The sequence below is a fragment of the Micromys minutus genome (assembly GCF_963924665.1).
Source record: "Micromys minutus genome assembly, chromosome: X".
Lineage (NCBI taxonomy): Eukaryota > Metazoa > Chordata > Mammalia > Rodentia > Muridae > Micromys > Micromys minutus.
The window spans coordinates 48,107,983-48,127,355 of NC_137970.1; the positions used below are offsets into that span (position 1 = coordinate 48,107,983).

At 44.8% G+C, this 19,373-nt stretch overlaps 1 protein-coding gene across 7 annotated transcripts in view; it reads left to right on the forward strand.

The window, feature by feature from the left end:
- NHSL2 (NHS like 2) overlaps positions 1–19,373 on the forward strand; it is a gene marked incomplete at its 5' end in the record, with an annotated part of 228,837 nt that overhangs the window by 164,518 nt on the left and 44,946 nt on the right. For 2 of the 7 annotated variants that reach the window (XM_080910897.1, XM_080910901.1), the window contains one exon: positions 1,630–1,672. The exons of the other annotated variants lie outside the window; for them this stretch is intronic. In XM_080910897.1, the coding sequence (XP_080767023.1) occupies positions 1,630–1,672 (43 nt within the window). Of the gene's footprint in view, positions 1–1,629; positions 1,673–19,373 lie in introns of those variants that run through there. 7 annotated transcript variants of the gene reach the window in all.

Genomic DNA, 19,373 nt, shown 5'->3' on the forward strand with positions numbered 1-19,373 from the left:
TCTCTCTACCTAGGACTATAGATAGATTTTTCTTCTCTAGCAACAACCAGATTTCCTGAGAGATATCCCCAATTCTCTTCCCTTTCTTTCTTTAACCTGCTGCAGTGTGGCCTCTACAAAGCCACCTTTGCCAAGTTCTCCCTCTCAGTGTTTCTGAAGTGAATATCACCAGCTGATGACACTATTAAATGTAGTCCCTTAGTCTTTTTTACAATGGCTTTTTAAAAACCATGTGATAGAAATTGGCCCTGAAGATGGGAGCCCCAGAAACTCCTGACCCTGTGCTGAGTTGAAAATCTTAATACAGGTGATTCCACACACCAGCTCGAAACCCTCAAACTGCATTCCCATCTCCGTGTCCCTGTCAGAAACAGATGAGAACCCAGCTCATGGTGGGTCTCCTCCCCCACTGTGGGCAAGAACCAGTCATACACCTCCTCTGATTAGAAAATGGTTAGTTAGACACAGGCTCAATCCCTGGCCCATACTCGTTTTAGCAGTAGAGCCATTTAGCCATTTAGTGCTAGGGAACAAAGGAGTCCATTTGTAATCGGCTCCTGGCCCACATGTCTTTTGTGTGTGTGTGTGTGTGTCCTTGTCTTCTAAGCATACAGAAACAAATTTGAACAAGTTGTGTTTTCAGTACTTTAAAGCCAGTGACTCTTTCATGCTTTGTGCCCCAGGAAACAGGCTTTTCTAGAATCTGTGATCTGCTTTCTGATAGAAGTAGAACCAATGAAGAAAGTTAGCAGTCTTCTCCTGATGCCACAGTGAATGGGGTTGGATTCCAAGTCCCATTGTCCTCTGGCACAAGTACCTTAGGAGAGCCCCTGTCTCTAGGTGAGCTTCATTCACTTTATTCCCACTACCTAGGACCTATCATCTAGTTCTGTGCTTGATGAGGATGCTCTACATTGTAGAGTCTGGATTGCTGAGGGCCCTTGCTAAGAGCTGGAGAAACCAAATTGAGTTACACCCAGCTATAGTTTACAGACTTGTTCCAGGCCAAGCGGGAAAGCATGTGTGCTTGAGAGACTTGCAAAAAACAGGGCCTATCTCTGTGCACGTCTCTCCTCTGGGAAGGAAGGGGCCTGCATGGTGACAATAGAGCAGGGCGCTGACTCAGACAGCCAGTTCCTGGTCATTTCCCCTCTCAGCAGGACAGCCTCTGAGTGGGAGCTCAGCCCTCCATGAGGCTGGGACTCAGCCTCTGACTGAGAGCTGAGATCCTTACCTAGAGAAAGATAAGCCTAACTCCCAGACAGTTCCCTTCACTGTCTGTCAGCTGTGAGTGCAGCGAACAGGACCGTTGAGGTCGTAGCTTGAGAGCCAGGGGTTTGAGAAGAGAAAGGTGAAAGCCCCATTTTGAATCCAGGATTGCCTTTCCTGGACTGGACTGCCCAGGAACTTCACTGGGCAGTGTGACTAAATAGGGCCAAACTGACACGGCCAGAAGTGCTGCGAACTGGCTAAGGACGTGACCCTGGGTTTTCTACTGAGGAACTTAGGGACAGGTTTGGAAGAACGTGGAGCCCCTGGGCTCTGGGCTCCCAGGGTGAGCCTGGCACACATTTCTCTGTTGTGTGACAATTGTCTGGAAGTGACTTCTTGGCTATCCACACTACTAGGATGGAGAGAGGCGAGTCTCTTACCCTCTTCTGGAGCCGGGGAGGTAAGTTGTTGGGAAAGCAGGTGAGGATGGCCAATTTGGAGCGGAGAGGGAAGAAAGGGAGACTAAGTTCTAGAGGTGGGCAGGAGGGAGACTTGAAAGAGATAAAGCGGCTTTGAAATCGGGTGGTTCTGGATATAGAAGGGGTGGCTGTGATCACATCCTAACCCTGATATCTTGGGAACTTAGAGGATTCTAAAAGTGACTAAGGAATTGTGTGTGTGTGTGTGTGTGTGTGTGTGTGTGTGTGTGTGTGTGTACATATCTCAGCTCCTTTGAGTCAACGTAATGTAGATTCCGAGGCTTTCTCTTTCAGTTTAATCTCAGTCCATCTGGGGACTTAATCTGACCTCTAGGACTTCTACTAAAATGCTGGATTTGCTTTTCCAAAGCATGGTCACTGGGAGAATCAGGTAAAAGGGGGCTCGTCACTGCTCATTTCCCCATGTGCTTCCTAGTGCTGTCTAGACTCAGTTCAAGCCAGACCTCTGGGCGGTAAGATAAGTGCAAGGTCCTGGGTCACACTGGAAACTTTGTTTGGCTTCTGCAAGGAGAACCAGTCGGGATGGGTAATGGAACATGAGGGGTCTGAGTCTTGAAACATCTGGGATGCTGTTGTTTTGGTGGCAGCTGGTGGGACAGAACGGGAGTGAATCCATGGGGTGCTTCTGGGGCTCTAGTCAGCCTTTTGTACCTGGAGTGGGTTCAAAAGAGTATTTATGAGCTCTTAAAATGATGAGAAAAGCAGAGAGATGCAGTTAAAAAGAAGTAATGTGAGGACCATGTATTACAGCCCCGCATGATGACAAAAGTGGTGTTTGGTCTTCAGGTCTTTGTGGGGTTGTCATAGAGTGAAGTAACCAGATGGAGTCTCTGTAAAGTCTCCCATTGTCGCAACTGGGGCTGTAGACAAGAAGGAGTTTCCTAACAGGCTCTGCATAAATTCACTGGACAGCCTAGAGGAGCAAAAGTTCAGCACTCGGAGGGACTGCCTTCTCCCCAGTCAGAGTGGGATACTTTGATGGGAAGCAGACCAGCCTCCCTCTTCTGCAGGAAGGAGACAGAAGGAGGGGCAGCTGTCACCTGGGATGTAGGCCCGGCCCAAGCCTGCAGTTGCCTCCCTGCCCCCCTCCACAGCTGCTGCTCAGGTTGCAGCCCCCTCATTTCCCTCCCTCACACTGGGCTCCCTGCTTCCCCTCTCCATCACTTCCCCCACTCTGCAGCCAAGGGTGTCTTTTCAAACAAACCAGACCCTGCTGCTCAAAATCCTCCAACCGCCTCCCCTCACCCCCTGGTGAAAGTCCCCATTTCTTTTTCTTCTCTATTGGCTCCTTTCTCTAAAAACAGAACAGAGATAAGATTATTTCTCACTCTAATACTGCTCTGACATTTCATAAATCTATGTCCTAGACACTGGAAGGGGCTATATTTAACCTTGCATCTTGTAGCTTTTAATGGAGGGACTTGCTGAAGGCTCTGCCTTCTAACACCACAGGAGACCTGAGGCTTGTCTTTATTTTTGGCTAGCCTAACCAGCAACCTAGAAGGCCAGAGTAGTCCTACTTTCTAGTAACGTGAGCCTTTCTCCATCCTCAAGCACCCACTATCCCCTCTGTCCTTAAGTGAAGGTCCCTGCCCCACCTTTTAGAGCATGCCCTCGGCTTTCTTACCTGCAGGTACTCTCACTGACCACAGAGTCTAAGTGTGGCAGCTGGTGAGCACAGGCTAGGACAACCTAGAGGTATGGGCTGGGCTGGGAGCTGGGCTAGGAAACAGAGCCAGGAGAGAAGGACATGCGTTGCCATGGATCTGCTTGTGCCACAGACTGGGAGGAGAAGTGATTGTGAGTAAGGTGGTACCAGAAGCCTTGTGTATATTGGCTAACGAGCCCAACCCAACAGTCCTGTGAAATAGGACCGGTGGGAAGGCTTGGTTGGACTGAAAGGAATTAGGTGACGTGTCCAAAGTCATATCTGTCGAGAAAATGGCAGCTAGGGTCACAAAGTCTACTTACTTTACCCTGACCCAGGATATCCCTGATTGAATTGGTCCTGCCCTTTGGAGCAGTCCTTATGGTCGCTCCCTGCTGGAGCCCTTGGCAGACTCTTGCTGCACTGCCAGGCATCTTGGCCCAGACCCACCTTAATTCCTACCCCAAGCCAAGGAGTCCGGCCTGGTAGTTGGACTTTCTTGTTGTTGTTTCATAGTTATTTTTGTTTTCCCTTGTTGGGAAAGAATCTTATAGTGTAACCCAGACTGGCCTCAAACTAGAGGATCTCCTGTCCCAGCCTCTGGACTGCTGGGGTTGCAAGTGTGTGGCATGGTGCCTGGCAGTTTCCCTGCTCTCGGGTCTTGAGGCTGATTTTTCTCTTACTATTCTCTTCTTGCTGATAATAGCTTCCTGAACCACTACTAGAGCAGTACGCTGTACTCTATCTCCCCGTAGCTGCCATTGACACTGACAAACACTAATGCTTTCTGTGGCCTGGGACAAATTTGGTCCCCCATTTTGTCCTGTTTCTTCAGCTGCAACGTGGGGTGGAGGAAATTCTCTAAAGGCACTTGCAGTTGTGTGAGTCTAGGGTGCCAAAGGTCCTCTCCCTTGGTCATCCCCACCCCTGCTGCTTAGTGGTATTGGGATAAAACTCACCATGGCTGTAGGTTTTGAAATCTTTGCTGAGCCAAGTGATCGCTCCAGAGCCAATTCACAAAGCGACAGCTCAGTGACAACAGCCGCATGTGCAAGTTCTTTTCTTGTTTACCAACTTTTCACAGTGGGCAGTGTGTGTGGTGGTGGTGGTGGTGGGACGGGCTTCCAAGGCGATTTTCACGGTACACCATACTGCAGCAAAGAACACTGAATTACATGGTGAGAAAATGATTCTCTCTCCCACTTTCTGATTACCTTAAGGAGAAAGTCTCAGTGTGGTACTATTCTTCCACCTCTATAATGCTTGCTAATCTTCTGCTCTGACAAAGCCAGACCTGCCTCAGGCTCAAATACAGGGACAGGCGACAGCATCTACTCAGAATTTTAATTACTGTGCTCTGTTTCTATTGCATTTCTTTTTACAGTTGCTTTCTAATTATGGCAAGTGATACTTCTTTGCTGTTTTTGTGTTGCTTGCTTCTGTGTTTGTTAAGGACAGTGCCAGGGATCAACCTAGGACCTAGCATGTGTGTGCAATCCATCACTGAGGTTCATCTGCAGTCCTTGGTTGTTATCGTGGTTTTAGGAGGTTGCCATTTAAAATTTATTTCAATATAGTTTTATCACTATTATTTTATAATATTTTGAGCACAGCAAATGTACACTTATTAAGGGAAAATTGGGGGGGGGTCCTTAAGCATGGGAGGGGTTCCAAGAGAAAAATACTTGGTTTTGTTTTGTTTTTGAGACAGAATCTCATAATGTAGCCCTAGCTAGCCTGTAACTTGCTATAATGTAGACAAGGCTGGTCTCATATTCACAAAGACACCCCCTCCCACTTTCCAAATGCTAAGACTGAAGATGTGCACCTCTGCACGCTATTTACTCTGTTTAGTTTTGAGTCAGTTTTATGTCTCTCAGGCTGTCTTCAGACTTGCTATCTAGACAAGGATGACCTTGAACTCCTGATCCTCCTTCCTCTCTCTCCTGAGTTTCAGATTTTGTGTAGTACCATACCCTGCTCTATATAAGTGTGTGTGTGTTTACATATATACATCTATAATTCTCTCAGAAGGCAGAGACAGGGTCCCCAGAGCAAGTTAGTTGGCATCCATATTGGTGATGTGGAATTGGGTTTGATTCAGAGACCATGCCTCAACAAATAAAGTAGAAAATTGACCAAAAATGATTCTTCAGATTGACCTCAAGTCTTTGTGTTTGTGTGTGTGTTCCCATGCATATGTGTGTACATAATTACATACACACGTGAAAACAAAAAGGCTATAAAACATTACATTTTTTTAGACAGTTCTATTGGCACATGCTTTTAAGTCTAGTATTCAAGAGGCAGAGGCAGGCAGATTTGAGTTAGAGGCCAGCCTGCTCTACATAGCAAGTTCCAAGACAACCAAGGATATATAGAAAGACTTTGTATCTAAAAGATAAAAAAAGAAAAGGAAATAAATAAATAAATACATTTTTTAAAGTTTTCCAAAAATATAAAAGCATTTAGAGGAAAAAGACAAAGCAAATAGAACCACTGATCCCAAAGCCTGTGGGAATGGAAAGAAAATGGCTGCAGTGTGATCCGTACCAGAATGTGCTGTTCACTTCACAGACATCTCTGGAGTGCCAGCTACAGAAGGCTTTGACAGATTTCCTCTGCTCTCTTAGACTTTGTTGCCCCGCTCCCTCTAATCCTAGACTCTTTTGTGCATCTTAGCTTGCTGCTCCCTGTATGAAACGCCTCTCACACATCCCCTACCTATTACACCTCAGCTCATTGTTCAAAACTCAGTTTGAGCAGCTCTTCCTCTAGGAAGCCTTCTTCTAAATGCCCAAGTTGAGTTCTGCTCCCGGGCATGCGCACATCTCTACTGCAGCCTCGCCCACACCGATGGACTCATTTGTTTGCAGACCTGAGTCTCCTGCCCTTTGGGTTCCAAAAACATTTTCTAAGGAAAACTTGGAGGGTGGGGTGAGGATAAAAATGTAACTGCAAGTGAAGCCTGTGACAGTGACTGGACCCTGGGGACTGTCTGGCTCCTGGGATCATTTGGACCGGAGACTTCCCAGATTCAGAGCCAATACTCACACAAGCTCCAAATCCAGTCTAGAGAATGTCCTTGAGGAGCTGTTACAGGTTATGTATAGGAAGATTATTGGAGTATCTTTGGGAATTGCCATCTGAAGTCAAAAGAAAGCAGAATTGGCTTAAGGAAGAAGTGAGTTGGGGTAGTATTTTAATGACAGCCTCAGTCAACTACTTGGGGACTCTGGTGCTGTGGTGGCCAGTCACAGGTGTTCTAAGTTTGGAGGAGTCATTCCTTAGGTGCAATCTGTCCCTGCAGACAAAGAAGATGGGGTGTAGCCTTGGGCTACCCCAGGGAGAGCTACCAACTTAAATCAGTCTTGTTGGCCAAGGGAATAAGATGCAGTCACAAGGGAGAATCTGAATGGTTGATCACAGTGTGTACCACAGAGACCTGGTCAGGGTCCCCGAGGCTATAGTGCTGGAGAAGCGGTAAGAAGAAAATAGCAGGAGTTTGGAAGATAGACTGGCAGGCCTGGAGGTGCAGGCCATAATCCCAATTACTGGAGAGGCTGAGGCAGGAGTGTCACAGATACACAGCCAGTCAGGGCCACACAGAGAGAGTTCAAGTCCAGCCTGGACCATTTAATAAGAGCCCAGCTCAGACATAACAAGTAGAAAATGACCAGAGATGTAGCTCAGTGGTAAAGCACTTGCCTACCATGCATGGCATAAGGAAGCAGTGATGTGAATCCCAATACCAAAATCACCTCCCCCACAACAATAAAACCACTTGGTGGCAGGGCCTTGAAATCCTGGGTATGCTATTCCCATCCCTGTGTTTAAAGGACATAGAGACAAGAAAGTCACAAGGAGCTTCTGGTATAATTGGGGCAGAAAATATTTAAAGGGACTATTGAGAGCAATGTGCAATGTGTTCCCCCTGTGATGTGTACCAAAAGACCAGGCTGTCTTAACACTTTGTTCTTGATTCTCTTTTGGAGACCTTATTATCTGGGTCTTCCATAAAGCATGATTATTGGCCTCAAACTACACAGGTGGAAAAATGAGATCCAGAGATTTGCTTCAGTCTTCAGTGCAGGTCAGATTCCGCCCCTCCCACCCCAGCTGGGACGCCTCCGGCACAGTGTGCTGTCACAGCCTGTGCCCTCTCCCCAGCACCACCTGCCCCCTCAAAGACACATGCAGTCCTCTGCAGTTTGCAAAGTGCTTATTACATATATTTTATCTTGACACAAGCCTGCAAGATAGCAAAATAACGGTGTCAGAAGAAAGCAGATTTCTACCTTTGTTTTCTTAACCTGCCTGATACACAGTTCAGAAGTAGATATATTCCCATCATATTTCTGTCAGGGACATTCGTTTTTATTCTGTTTTTCTTTTGCCTGCACATTCTTAACCACCTGTGAAATTCTTCCATTGCATTCATCTGTTCTTCCATAGCTTGTCTCAAAAGTGAGAAAATTGTCATCAAAATCAAGTTACTTCCTTTTAAGCTGCGAGGGAAGAAATAGAGGTTTCATAATTTTTCAGCCTTACGCAAAAGCAGATGTTCTCAGTTTGGAACATGAAAAAAATATATGAAATGGAGAATACATCTGGTTTTATGTGTGATTAGTACTCTGTGAGAGCTTTCTCTTTTTTTTCCTTAAAAATTTAAAAAAAATTTTTTTATTTGACGGGTGTTGGGGATACCATGATGTACATGTGTCTGTTCTCTCCTTCCATGGTGTGGGCTCTAAGGATCAAACTCAGATCATCAAGCTTGGTTGCAAGTGCCTTTCCTCACTGAACCATCTCGCCTGACCAGGATAGCTTTCTTGTTGAAGGAGTGACACTACACTTAAAGGCCACCAAAAACCCTATTTCAGGATCCGGGACTCTCTCAGTTCCTTCTTCAGCACCCCTTGACCATGCTCTCTTTCCTTTTTCAGCTAGCCCTCTCTTCAGACCCCAGGCTTCTTTCTTTCTCTTCTTCCCCTGTCTAAAAGATTCTTCAAGTGTTCTGTCTCTTCCCATCAAAGGCCAGTGGGCATAAATTTGGAGATTAAAAATAAGAGAGAAAATTCATCCATCTATCCCCATGGGTTTTATTGTACTGTACCTGGTCTCAGATTTTACCTAAAGGGAAGCTTTTCTCTGGGGTTTTTCCTAGTAGACAACTACCCTAGCAGCAGTTCTGTGTTTACAGGAAAAAAGTCTTCATACATTCTCAGCAGAAACAAATGCGCATGTTCTGTGGCCCTGCCTGATTTTCACATGACTTCATTTCCCATCACTGTCACAGAACCCTAATTTAAGTTTCCTTTCTCTTTGGAATTACCAAAATACTCTGTTGGCCTCTCAGTTAAGCAGGGTGGAGGGTTCATTTCCTTTACTTCCTTGTAGGGAGCGTGCAGTAAGTAATGGGGGCCAAGGTGGAGGTCAAGGGTCAGCGTTTGGTTTTAAAGATTAGCAAAGTCAACAAATGATCCTTATCAAAGTGTGATTTTCAAAGAGTTAAAACATGAACTCATTCAAAAATATATTGGGATCAGATGCCGAAGTTTTGTTTAACTTACTAATGACGGAACCAGCATTATGGTAAAGCTAGTTTGAAAAACTACATAAGGGCTGGGATGATGGTGCAGTTCGTTAGGTACCATGCAAATGTAAGGACTTGAGTTCGAATACCCAGCAAACACATAAATGCCAGGTAGGTGTGACAGTCTATCTGGAATCCTCAGAGCAAGCTGACTATGTAGACTAGCAATATTGTTAATCTCTGGGTTCAAAAAGAGACCCTGCCTCAATAAAAAAAAGTGCAGGGAGATCAAAGACACCTAACTTCAACCTCTGGCTTCCATACACATATGTACATAGTCCCATATGCATACACATGCAAAAAGAGAGAGAGAGAGAAATGCATGAGAGTTAAACATAGAATTACCTCAAAAAGAGACTGGCATGGTGGCTCAGTGGTTAAGAGCATTTGCTATTCTTGCAGAAGATCTTGGCTCTGGTCCCAGCACCCACACCATGGCTCACAGCCATCTGTAACTCCAGTTCCAGGGGATCCATTTGCTCTTCTGGCCTCTCTGGGCACTTCACACAAGTGGTGCACAGATATATATGAAGTATCTTGAATAGGCAAATTTATAGGTGTAGAAGGTAGATTAGGAATTACCAGGGCCTAAGTGAAGGTAGGTAATGGCAAAGCAAAGGAGTAATGGGCAATTACTGCTCCTTTCAAACACAGATGTCTGTTCATTAGTGTGTGTGTGTGTGTGTGTGTGTGTGTTTACACATGTGCATGTATGTGTGTATGTGGAAGTCAGAGAACAACTTGCAGGTTTCAGGTTTTTCCCTCCTCTACTGTGTCTTCCAGGATGAAATGAAGGTAATTAGGCTTGGAGCAAGAACCTTAACCCACTGTGTAAACTCCCAGGCTTGGAAACTATTGCTTGATAGAGATGTAGTTTCCATCCGAGATGATGACAAATTAGGTACGGATAGTACTGGCCGCTTTACAGCATTGGGAATATAATTAATGACATTGGTTTCTTAGAAATACTTTTGTGGAAGACTAGAGAGATGATGGCTCAGCAGTTAAGAGAACACACTGCTCTTGCTAAGGACCTGAAGTGGTTCCCATCTCCAGAGGGATATGACACCTCTGGCTTCCATAGGCACCTGCAATCATGCACAGACACACACATACAGAGCCCACATGATGGTTCACAACTACACATAAATCCAGTTCCAAGGGATCTGATATGCTCTTCTGAGTGCTTAAGGTACCAAGTACACATGTGGAACACATACATATATGCAGGAAAGCATTCACACATGAAAAAGAAGAAGAAGGCGAAGGTGAGGGTGATGGTGAAGGTGAGGGTGATGGTGATGGTGATGATGATGGTGAAGGTGATGGTGATGATGATGGTGAAGGTGATGGTGATGGTGATGGTGATGGTGATACACCTAATAATTTTTTTAAAAAACTAGAATATAGCTAAGTGGTAGAAGTCACGCCTAGCACCTCAACACAAAATTACTTTAGAAATAGATATGAGAGTCTTAAAAAGAAAATTGAAGTACGATTAAAATGGTTGTTCTACAAGATAATATAACTATAATTTGGGAGGACTACTTTTCCTGCTGAACAGAATTAATTTTAACCGCTATCAGACAAAAATCATATGCAGCTTATCACTCTCCTACAAGTTAACTCTTGACTTCACAGAGTCTGGGCCTTAAGCAATGATGCCTAAGAATCTAGCGTTCTTCGGATGGTGTCCTCACCTTTACCTGAAGGTTGTTCAGTGATCTTTTCTGTGTTGTCATGCTTCACATGGTTTTTACTTCTTTCTTTTCCTTCCTTCATTCCTTCCATCCTCCTCCTTCCTCTCTCCCCCTTCCCTCCCTCCTTTCTTCCTTTTCCCCTTTCTTCCTTTCTTTCAGATAGTCTTTCCCATATTCCAGGCTAGCCGACTTCATAAGTAGCAAAAGATGACCTTGAACTTCTGATTCGTTGTCCTCCACCTGCACAGTGCTGGACTGACAGACATGCACCACCCCACCACACTCCGTTTATACTAAGGATCCAACCCAGGACTTCCAACACTAGGCCTACACTCTTCCAACCAGGCTACACGTCCAGCTTATATTGTTTTTTCCTAATATCACAAAGAATGCATGACAAAAAGCCATCCCCACATAAGTCTTCATGAAAAAGCCTTCACTTTATTAGCTTCAAGGCCTGACTCTCATTGGGTATTAGCATCTTGGTGACATCTTTTAGTACCACATTTCAGACCCACTTGGTTCCATACCGAACATGACCATCAGGCTGATGTGCTCCTTTTGAGGTACCACCTCCAACTTACTCCTGATCTACTGAACATTTCCTAGGACATCTTACAGAAGCATCTGGAATCTGGCTAGAGTTTGGAAGTACATTCTCAAGTATTTTTCTCCTTGGTGCCAGCCAGAAGACATCTCCCCACCCCTGACTAGCCTGTCCTTGCCTGCATAGCTTTGAGCTTACAGATATTTTCAGTGAATGCTATTGAAAGTCTGGTCTTACAGCTTCTCTGGCCCATGGCAATATATCCTGAATTTCAGTCATCCATACACAATTTCTATCTATCTATCTATCTATCTATCTATCTATCTATCTATCTATCTACCTACCTACCTACCTACCTACCTACCTACCTACCTACCTTTGCTTTTGTGTGTTGTTTTGTTTTTGCTTTGGGCTTTTGTTTTTTCTTGAGATAGCATTTTGCCATAGATAGCCTTGACAGCTCTAGAGCTCACTACATAAACGAAGCTGGCCTGGACTCCCCACACTCCCACCTTAGCTTCCCGAGTGTGGAACTGGAGTCACGTGCCATCAGTTTATCTGTGCTATGTTCTATCTTCAAAAGCACCTTTTTCTTTTTTTTAAAAAAAAAAGGTTTTTAACTTCTCAAAAGTGAAGTTGATATGCTAAAACCAAGTTCACTAGAGTACCACTGTCCCCAAGCCACCTCCATATTCTGCTTGATTCTGTTCTTTAAAATGTTTGCTCTTTGACAATTTTATACATGTGTAGATACTGTTTCTTGGGCGTTTCACTCTTCATTACCCTCTCTCATTCCTGGGGAAAATGGCAGGCCCCTTTTGCAGTACTCATTAACTGCCCACAGGCCCTCAGTGAAAAGTGGGGCTTCATGAACCCCTTCTGAAAGAAAAAGTCACAGGGTACCAGTGTTGTTAGAAGATGACAGCCTGGGTTTTGGCACCAATGTTAGAAGAAGGATGAAGATAGTAGGGGGCATATGGCCCATGGAGGTGTGGCGAGGCCTGGGGGCAAGGGAGATGCCTCTGAGGGGCCCATGTTGGGAATCCCTTCCCCCTGAGGGACCAGCCACACAATGGTATAGTACAGAATAGAGTTTATTCAGGTCATGGGAGAGTTAAGAGGGTGGTAGAGGCAGAGAGAGAGAGAGAGAGGGAGAGAGAGGTGGGGGTTGGGGAGAGAGAGAGAGAGAGAGAGAGAGAGAGAGAGAGAGAGAGAGGAGTAGGAGTGGAGTAGAGGAGAAGAGGCCGGCCATGAGCACATGGAGGGAGAGGGGGAAGGGAAGGGGAAGAGGAGGGATAGGGGAGAGAGCAAGGCTGCAAAAGAGCAAGAGGCAAGAGAGAGAAGAGGGGGCAAGCAGCCCCTTTTATAGTGTCAGGTCACTGGGGCAGAGCATACCTGGCTACTGCCAGGTAATTGAGGGGTGGGGTTTTCAGAATCCCAACACCTTCCCTATGCCAAAACTCTTCGGTACCTTTGGCTTCACATGAAGATGGTGGCTGCCTTTGGGTCCTTGTACTGCTCAGCTTCACTTAAACTGTGGCTGACTGTCTTCTTATACACCTCATCAGAGCACTGATGGGAACTAGCCTAGGACCTCTGCAAGAGCAGTACACACTCTTAACTGCTGAGACATCTCTCCAGTCCCAATTTTTATCCATGTTTAAATTTTTTCTTCAGGCATTGGCTTTGCTTGTTTTACAAGTAAGTTAAGGACATTGACCTCTAGTCATATGCATAGTTTGTGACCATTTTCCCTAGCTCTTTGTCTTCTTTCTTTACTCTTGGTTACCTCCTTTGCTATGCAGATTCTTTTGCATTTGATGTAATTCCATTTGCTATATTTAATTTTTGAGACTTTTTGGGTGCTTTGCCTGCATATATATGTCTGTGCACTGCCTGTGTGCAGTGTCGGCAGAGGCCAGAAGAGGGCATTGGATCCCTCTGGTACTGGAGTTACACACAGATGGATGTTAGCTGCCATGCATTTTACGTGACTGAGTATTTTGCCTGCCTGCATGTATGTATGTATGTATGTATGTATGTACGTATGTGCACCACATGCCCGGTGTTCACAGAGGTCATAAGAGGGAATCTGATCCCCTGGAACTGGCCTTATAGAAGGTAGTAAACTTCAATGCTGAGAATTGTACTGAGTCCTCTGCAAAAGCAACAAGTGCTCTTAACTGCTGAGCCATCTTTCCAGTCCCTGCTTCTGAGTCTTGAGCTAAGTTTGGACTTCCCAAGTCAACTCACAGCCAGGCTCCCCAAACTGTTCTACCTAGTGATGTTTCAAAAGGAAAAGGAAAGCCTTTCTTTCTGCTAGTTGTTTAGCATGGAGACAAGGCAAGGCATTTCCTTTGCCAATGTTCCTTAAATTTTGGTGACTGTCACCCTCATACTGGAGCCTGTCTGCCCATTGCAGGAGCTATAAGTATGTTGAGCCAAATATGAAGGGTGCTTGTGGCAAATGTTCACTCTAACCTTAGATGTGGTCACACCTTTTTCTGTGAGTTAACCACTGCAAAGTGCCACAGTGAAGCTCTCCCATGTGCACACATGCACTTGGAGATTAGAGGTTGTTGCCCAGTGTCCCCCTATTGCTTTCTATCTTATTTTTCAAAACATGGTCTCTCACTGAGCCTACAGTTTACTACTTGCCTAGTCCTGGCTGGCCAGCAAGTTATAAAGATCCACCCATCTCCACACCACCTTCCTTTAGCACTGGAAATACAGACACACTACCATGCCTGGCTTTTTACAATGGTCTTTTGGAACCAAACCCGGGTCCCTTTGCTTGTGTAGCAAGCACATTACTGACTAAGCCATCTCCCTCAGCTACCAATATTGTTTTTATGGGGGGGGGGAGGGAGGAAGGGAGGGAAGGAGGGAGAGAGGGAAAAAGAGGAGGAAGGAAGATAAATAAAATTGTATGCTCCAACAGTGGAACACTACATACCACCGGCTTGCCTGAAAAAAAAAAAAAAGCTCCCTGTATCAGTGTATTAGCATGGATTCCTCTCACAAACATACCGTGAAGGAAAGAGCAAATTGCAAAAAGGTTATGTACAATTCGATGTGGATCAGAATATGCAAAGCAATATGAAATAGCTTATGATATGTGAGCCCATACACAGCACCTTTTTAAGCATGCATGTGGGACAGGCACATCCAGTTCGGGACAGCACTTCCGCTGCAGTTGGGAAGGCACAGAGGCTTCAACTGGGGCAAATATGGGAAGATGAATTTGTTTCTAATGGTACTTTTACAGGCTTGAAATAGCTCAGCATCTAAAATGAGAGGGAAAGAAAAGCAAGGCAGAAGTTGTTTCTGCTGCTCTTTTTTCTTTCCCTGATTAGGAGACTGAGGTACAGGTTCTTGGATATCTGGTACCTTGGAGAGATAGATAATCTTCACAGGAAGACGTCTCACTCTGACTCACCGAAAGTCTGCTTTCCCCAGATGCTGGAATAAACCCTTGGGATGGATCATTTGGATATAATTGTTACCTTCCAAGTCCACAAGGATGGTGACTTCTGAGTTGTATGACTGTCATCCTCATACTGGAGCCTGTCTGCCCATTGGGAAAACTCTGAGTATATTGAGCCAAATATGAAGGGTTCTCAGGGCAAATGTTTGACCCGACCTTAGATGTGACCACACCTTTTTCTGTGAGTTTACTACTGCTTCATGGCCCCATGAAACATGACTAGGACCAGAATTTTGCCATGATGCCTGCCTCTTGCAAGCAGTGTTGCCTCATTAAATGACACAATGGAGTCACTGGGCCTTATCAGTACCACTCATCTAAAGCAGAAACCAGGATGGGTGGGGAAGGCTGTCTCTCTGTGCTTGGCCCCCGTTGCCATGGGCCCTGTTGCCATGGTTCCCAAGCAGTTTCACTTATGATTTCCCTCAACCGCTTGCTTATGGCATCCATCAGCAAGCAGGACCTAGAAAGTCGCTCAGGCAGACCAGGAAGAAAGCTGATAACAGAAAAGACGAGTGAGGAAGGGAAGTAATTAAGCAAACATGTGGAAAGAGGAGGTGGAAGAAATTTGGTGTGAGGCCCAGAAACAGTTTGGGGTTTATGATTTTTTTAAAAATCTTTTTGAGATGTAATGAGCTGAAGAGGCTGGGTCAGAATTTGCTGAGAAGTCCCCCATTATATAGCTACCATGTGGTACAGGTACAGCAACTCCATGACCTGGATTTCCAAAAAAAAAAAAAAAAAAAAAGTCCTAGTTTTAAGGATTCTATTCTTTGTCAGACCAAGAATCCTGATTTTTGATTCAGGAAATAAGGTCACTGTAGTTACAGTGGCTCTCTAAGTCATCCAGGAAAGCCTGATTTAGAATCCCTCCCCTGGCTGCTTGGCAGGGAGTCCTCACAGGACCTGCCTCTGGGCCCTAAAGGCCTGAGTGAAGTGGCCTCTTATTCAGCCAAGAAATATCAAAGTGCTCCGACTCCACGCTGCTTTTCTCTGGCTCTGTAGTTCTCCAAGGAGCCAGAGCTAGAATGGCACGGCATTGTGACCCTGCCAAAGCTGCATTTCAAAGCAAGCTGCATTAACTCTGTGGAGTAGTACCCTGTGCCTTGCCTTCCTCTCCTGTAAAATGAGAACACATTTGGGGTGTGGCAGGGTTATTCTGAGCATCAGCTGAGGTACTTGCTACCTTTAGTGAGAATGTTAGCTGTTACCATTCACTCCTTGGAACTGAGCTACGTGGCTCATGTCTGAAATCTCTGTTCCCAGGTAGCTGGGGCAGGAGGATTGCCAAGAGTTCAAGTCTAGACTAGGCTGTATGTTGAGTTCCAGGTCAGCATAAGCTGCAGAGTGAGACCTTGCCTCAAGAAAGAAAACAATAAAAGAAAATCCACTCCTTCTTTTAACAAATAAATGAGTCCTTTGTACCAGCCTTGAGGCTGAGCCTAGGGACATGAAGGTGAGCAAAAACCAGACTAGGTCCTTGCTGGCATGTCCCTTATGTAGAGCAGTGGAATACTAGTCTTTCTGTCCAGAAATCAGTTGCTAGACTTCATCGTCAATGACCATTAGGCATTTAAAAAATTTGCCTTTGTGAAGAATAATAAATCCAGATATTCATTGGCTTTGCATTTGATGCAGATTTCCCTCTAAAGGTAAATCCTTCACTTCACAGGTTTGAATGGAATATTACTTTAAAAATAGCATAGTTTTCATTAAAGGAGGCTGTGGAAAACATTCTTTAGCCTACGATCTCCTGGGGGGCCAGTATATGTTCTTTGAATTGGATTCCTTTCAAACCTTTAGCCCAGGAGCTTTTGTTTCTGAGAGGCCAGAAGACAAGAGGGTCTGTGAGGGGAAGAGATGGTAAGGGCCAAGGACAAACTTGACTCTTATAACTGCAGGTAAGCATGCATTTGAGTTCCCAAGGAGACTTCATGCAAATGATTTATTGTCATATTTTGCAAGCTTTTGCTCCTCACTCCTTAAACCTTTCTTTTAAGCAGAACGAGCGTGGGGTTCAAATAGGCACCCAAGGCCCCTCTATTTGAAACTGTTTCATGTGCACTGAGAATGAGCTCAATAAAGAATGTGCTATTTTCCCACAACACTTGTCCCCACACTCATCAGCAGGGCTTGCCTTTCTCAATCCTGCAGGCCCACCCTTCAGAAGCCATTATCTGCTGACAATTGGTGGGGATCTCTTGTCTTTTCTCCCTCTCTCAATTAAACTCTAAGGACTGCAATTCCCATCTGCCTCAGAGCAAACAAATCTCTTGTTACACCTACTTCCCAGAAGCTGGAGAGCTTTTCTCCTTTCTCCAACCTCTATAGTTCTGCTTTTCAGAATGCTTGACCCTCTTAGCGATTTTAAACTGCAGGTGGCAATTAAATTGGTTTCCCAAAGTTGGACCAAGCCATCTCACCCCCTACATTTACCCCATCCCTGGTGACCCTTGAACCAGAAAAGAAAAAAAACAATTTTGTGAGATGCTATTTTTCTCTCCCTAAGCAAGCCTATGTAAATACAAATGTGATGTAATTGCTAGGCAAGATGCTTTTTCTCTAGATGAGTCTTGCTGTCCACTGAGCTTAAGGCTGGCTATGGTACTAACAACAGCATGGTGCCCTGCCTCAACCCTTTTAACATAAAGGTCAGCCCCGCTTGAGGGGAGCCAAGGGCCAACAAAAAAGGAATGGCTCTTCATTCACGGATTCTTGTGGGTTTTGAAAGTGGAAGAGGAGAAGAAAAGGAACAGAAAAGAAAGAGTACGAAAAAAAAAGAGGGGTGCTTACAAGTACACAAATAGAGACAGTGGAGAAAATAGAAAGTGCTTTATTTTTCCTTTAATAGGCTGATTATAGGAAGTATTCTAGTACATTGTCTTAGTGTATGGAATAGTAATCGGTTTTATCTATTTTTGTTCTTGAGGTTTCCATTAGAAAAACCTCACATTTGTTAACATTTCAAATAGTACTGAGAGTTCTCAAAGGGAAAGGGCGGGTCACAGTCCTGTCCCCCTCTCCACCGCACCGCACCCCCACCCCGAACTCTCAAGTTCTCCACGCACTCCCTGGAGGGCAGCAGTGGGAACAGTAATGCCTGTGTCGTTACAGATGTGTTCCCTATGTATGTAAGCCTGTGCGTGTTTCGAATATAAATTGAAGATGGCACTGTACGTTCCAGCCCTCGCTTGTTTGTTTGTTCGTTGCTGTTCAAGGTGTTATTGGGATTGAGACAGCATCTTGCTATGCAGCCAAAGCTGTACTTCAACTTATGCCCTTTCTGTTTCAGCCTCTAGAATGCTAAGATTGCAGACATACACTGCCACACCCGCCATTTGCCCCTCCCCCGCTATGCGGTACTACAGACTAAACTAAAGCTTCACATTACATTGGGCAAGCTCTGTGCACTCTACTACTAAGATATATGTATCCTCAGCCTTCTATTTTTTTTTTTTTTGAGTCAGGATCTCACTGAGTTACCCAGTTCATCTTGAACTCACTCTGTGGCTCAGGCTAGCCTTAAATTTTTGGTCCTCTTCAGTTTCCTGAGTAGCTAGGATTATAGACATGCACCACCATGCCCTGTTCTTGCTCTCCATCACCCCACCTCGAGCCCTGCCTTTTAATTTACTATTAACTCTAATGTTTCCCCACTTCCTCTTTGTGCTAGAGAGTCAGTGCTGTGCATGTGCTAGGAAAGTGCTCTGCCATTGAGCTATAACCCCAGCCCTCATCTCTGTGGATTCAGTATGATGTATGGAACCATCCCTATCGATGGACAGAAGACCCAGCACCATTCCAACCAAGAGAAATGTTAAGCAAACATAATAACAAGGCACATAGAGAATTTTGGGTTTTCCAGTAATATTCAACTATTACACATACAGATCTGAAATGCCTCCTTTACTCTTATATACGGGAGCTTCTTTTAGATTATCATCTATTTTGTTCCATTCATCTAGTTAGCAGTTTTGGCAGCAGCAGTCATGTTTCAAAAATAAAAAGGTGCCTAGAGGCATAACTCAGCAGTGCAACATTTGACTAACATGTATGAAGTCTGGAGTTCCACCCCTTGTGCCACAAAAAAAAAAAAAAAAAAAAAAAAAAAAGTAAAAGAGGTGAGATTAATTTAATGATATATTTTACTTAATCCAATATATAACAAAATAAGACCACATGTAATCCACATTAAAATTATTAAATCATTGTCCATTGTTGGATTTTGAAATCTAGTGTAGATTTTACAATTCCATCCAATTTCAAATGCTTAAGGGTCACATGTGGCTGGTGGCAATGGTGGTGGGTGGGGAGGTTGAGCAGGCAGAGAAATGTAAACTATCATCTGAGCTGTGAGCCTCTGTGGTTGGTAGGAATGGATTAGGAAGTTAGATGCTGCAACTTCTGGGGACCTCTCTGGCTTTGAGTTGTGAGCAAAAGTACCAAAGACCCAAAAGGTCCTCCTCTTTTCCGTGGGCTCCAGTTCTGCTGGCCAGAGATGAAGAAAGGGCCTGCTACTCAGGGGTGTTCTGAGGCCCAGCACTGGTTCCCCTTTGTCCACCTTCAGAGGCAACTCTTCTTACAAGTTTCATTGTATTTAAGACTAAGTGCCCATTTCCTCCTTTTTTTTTTCAAAAGCTGAGTTGTGTGGCAACAGGGCTTTGAGGAAAGCCCTAGCTCTGA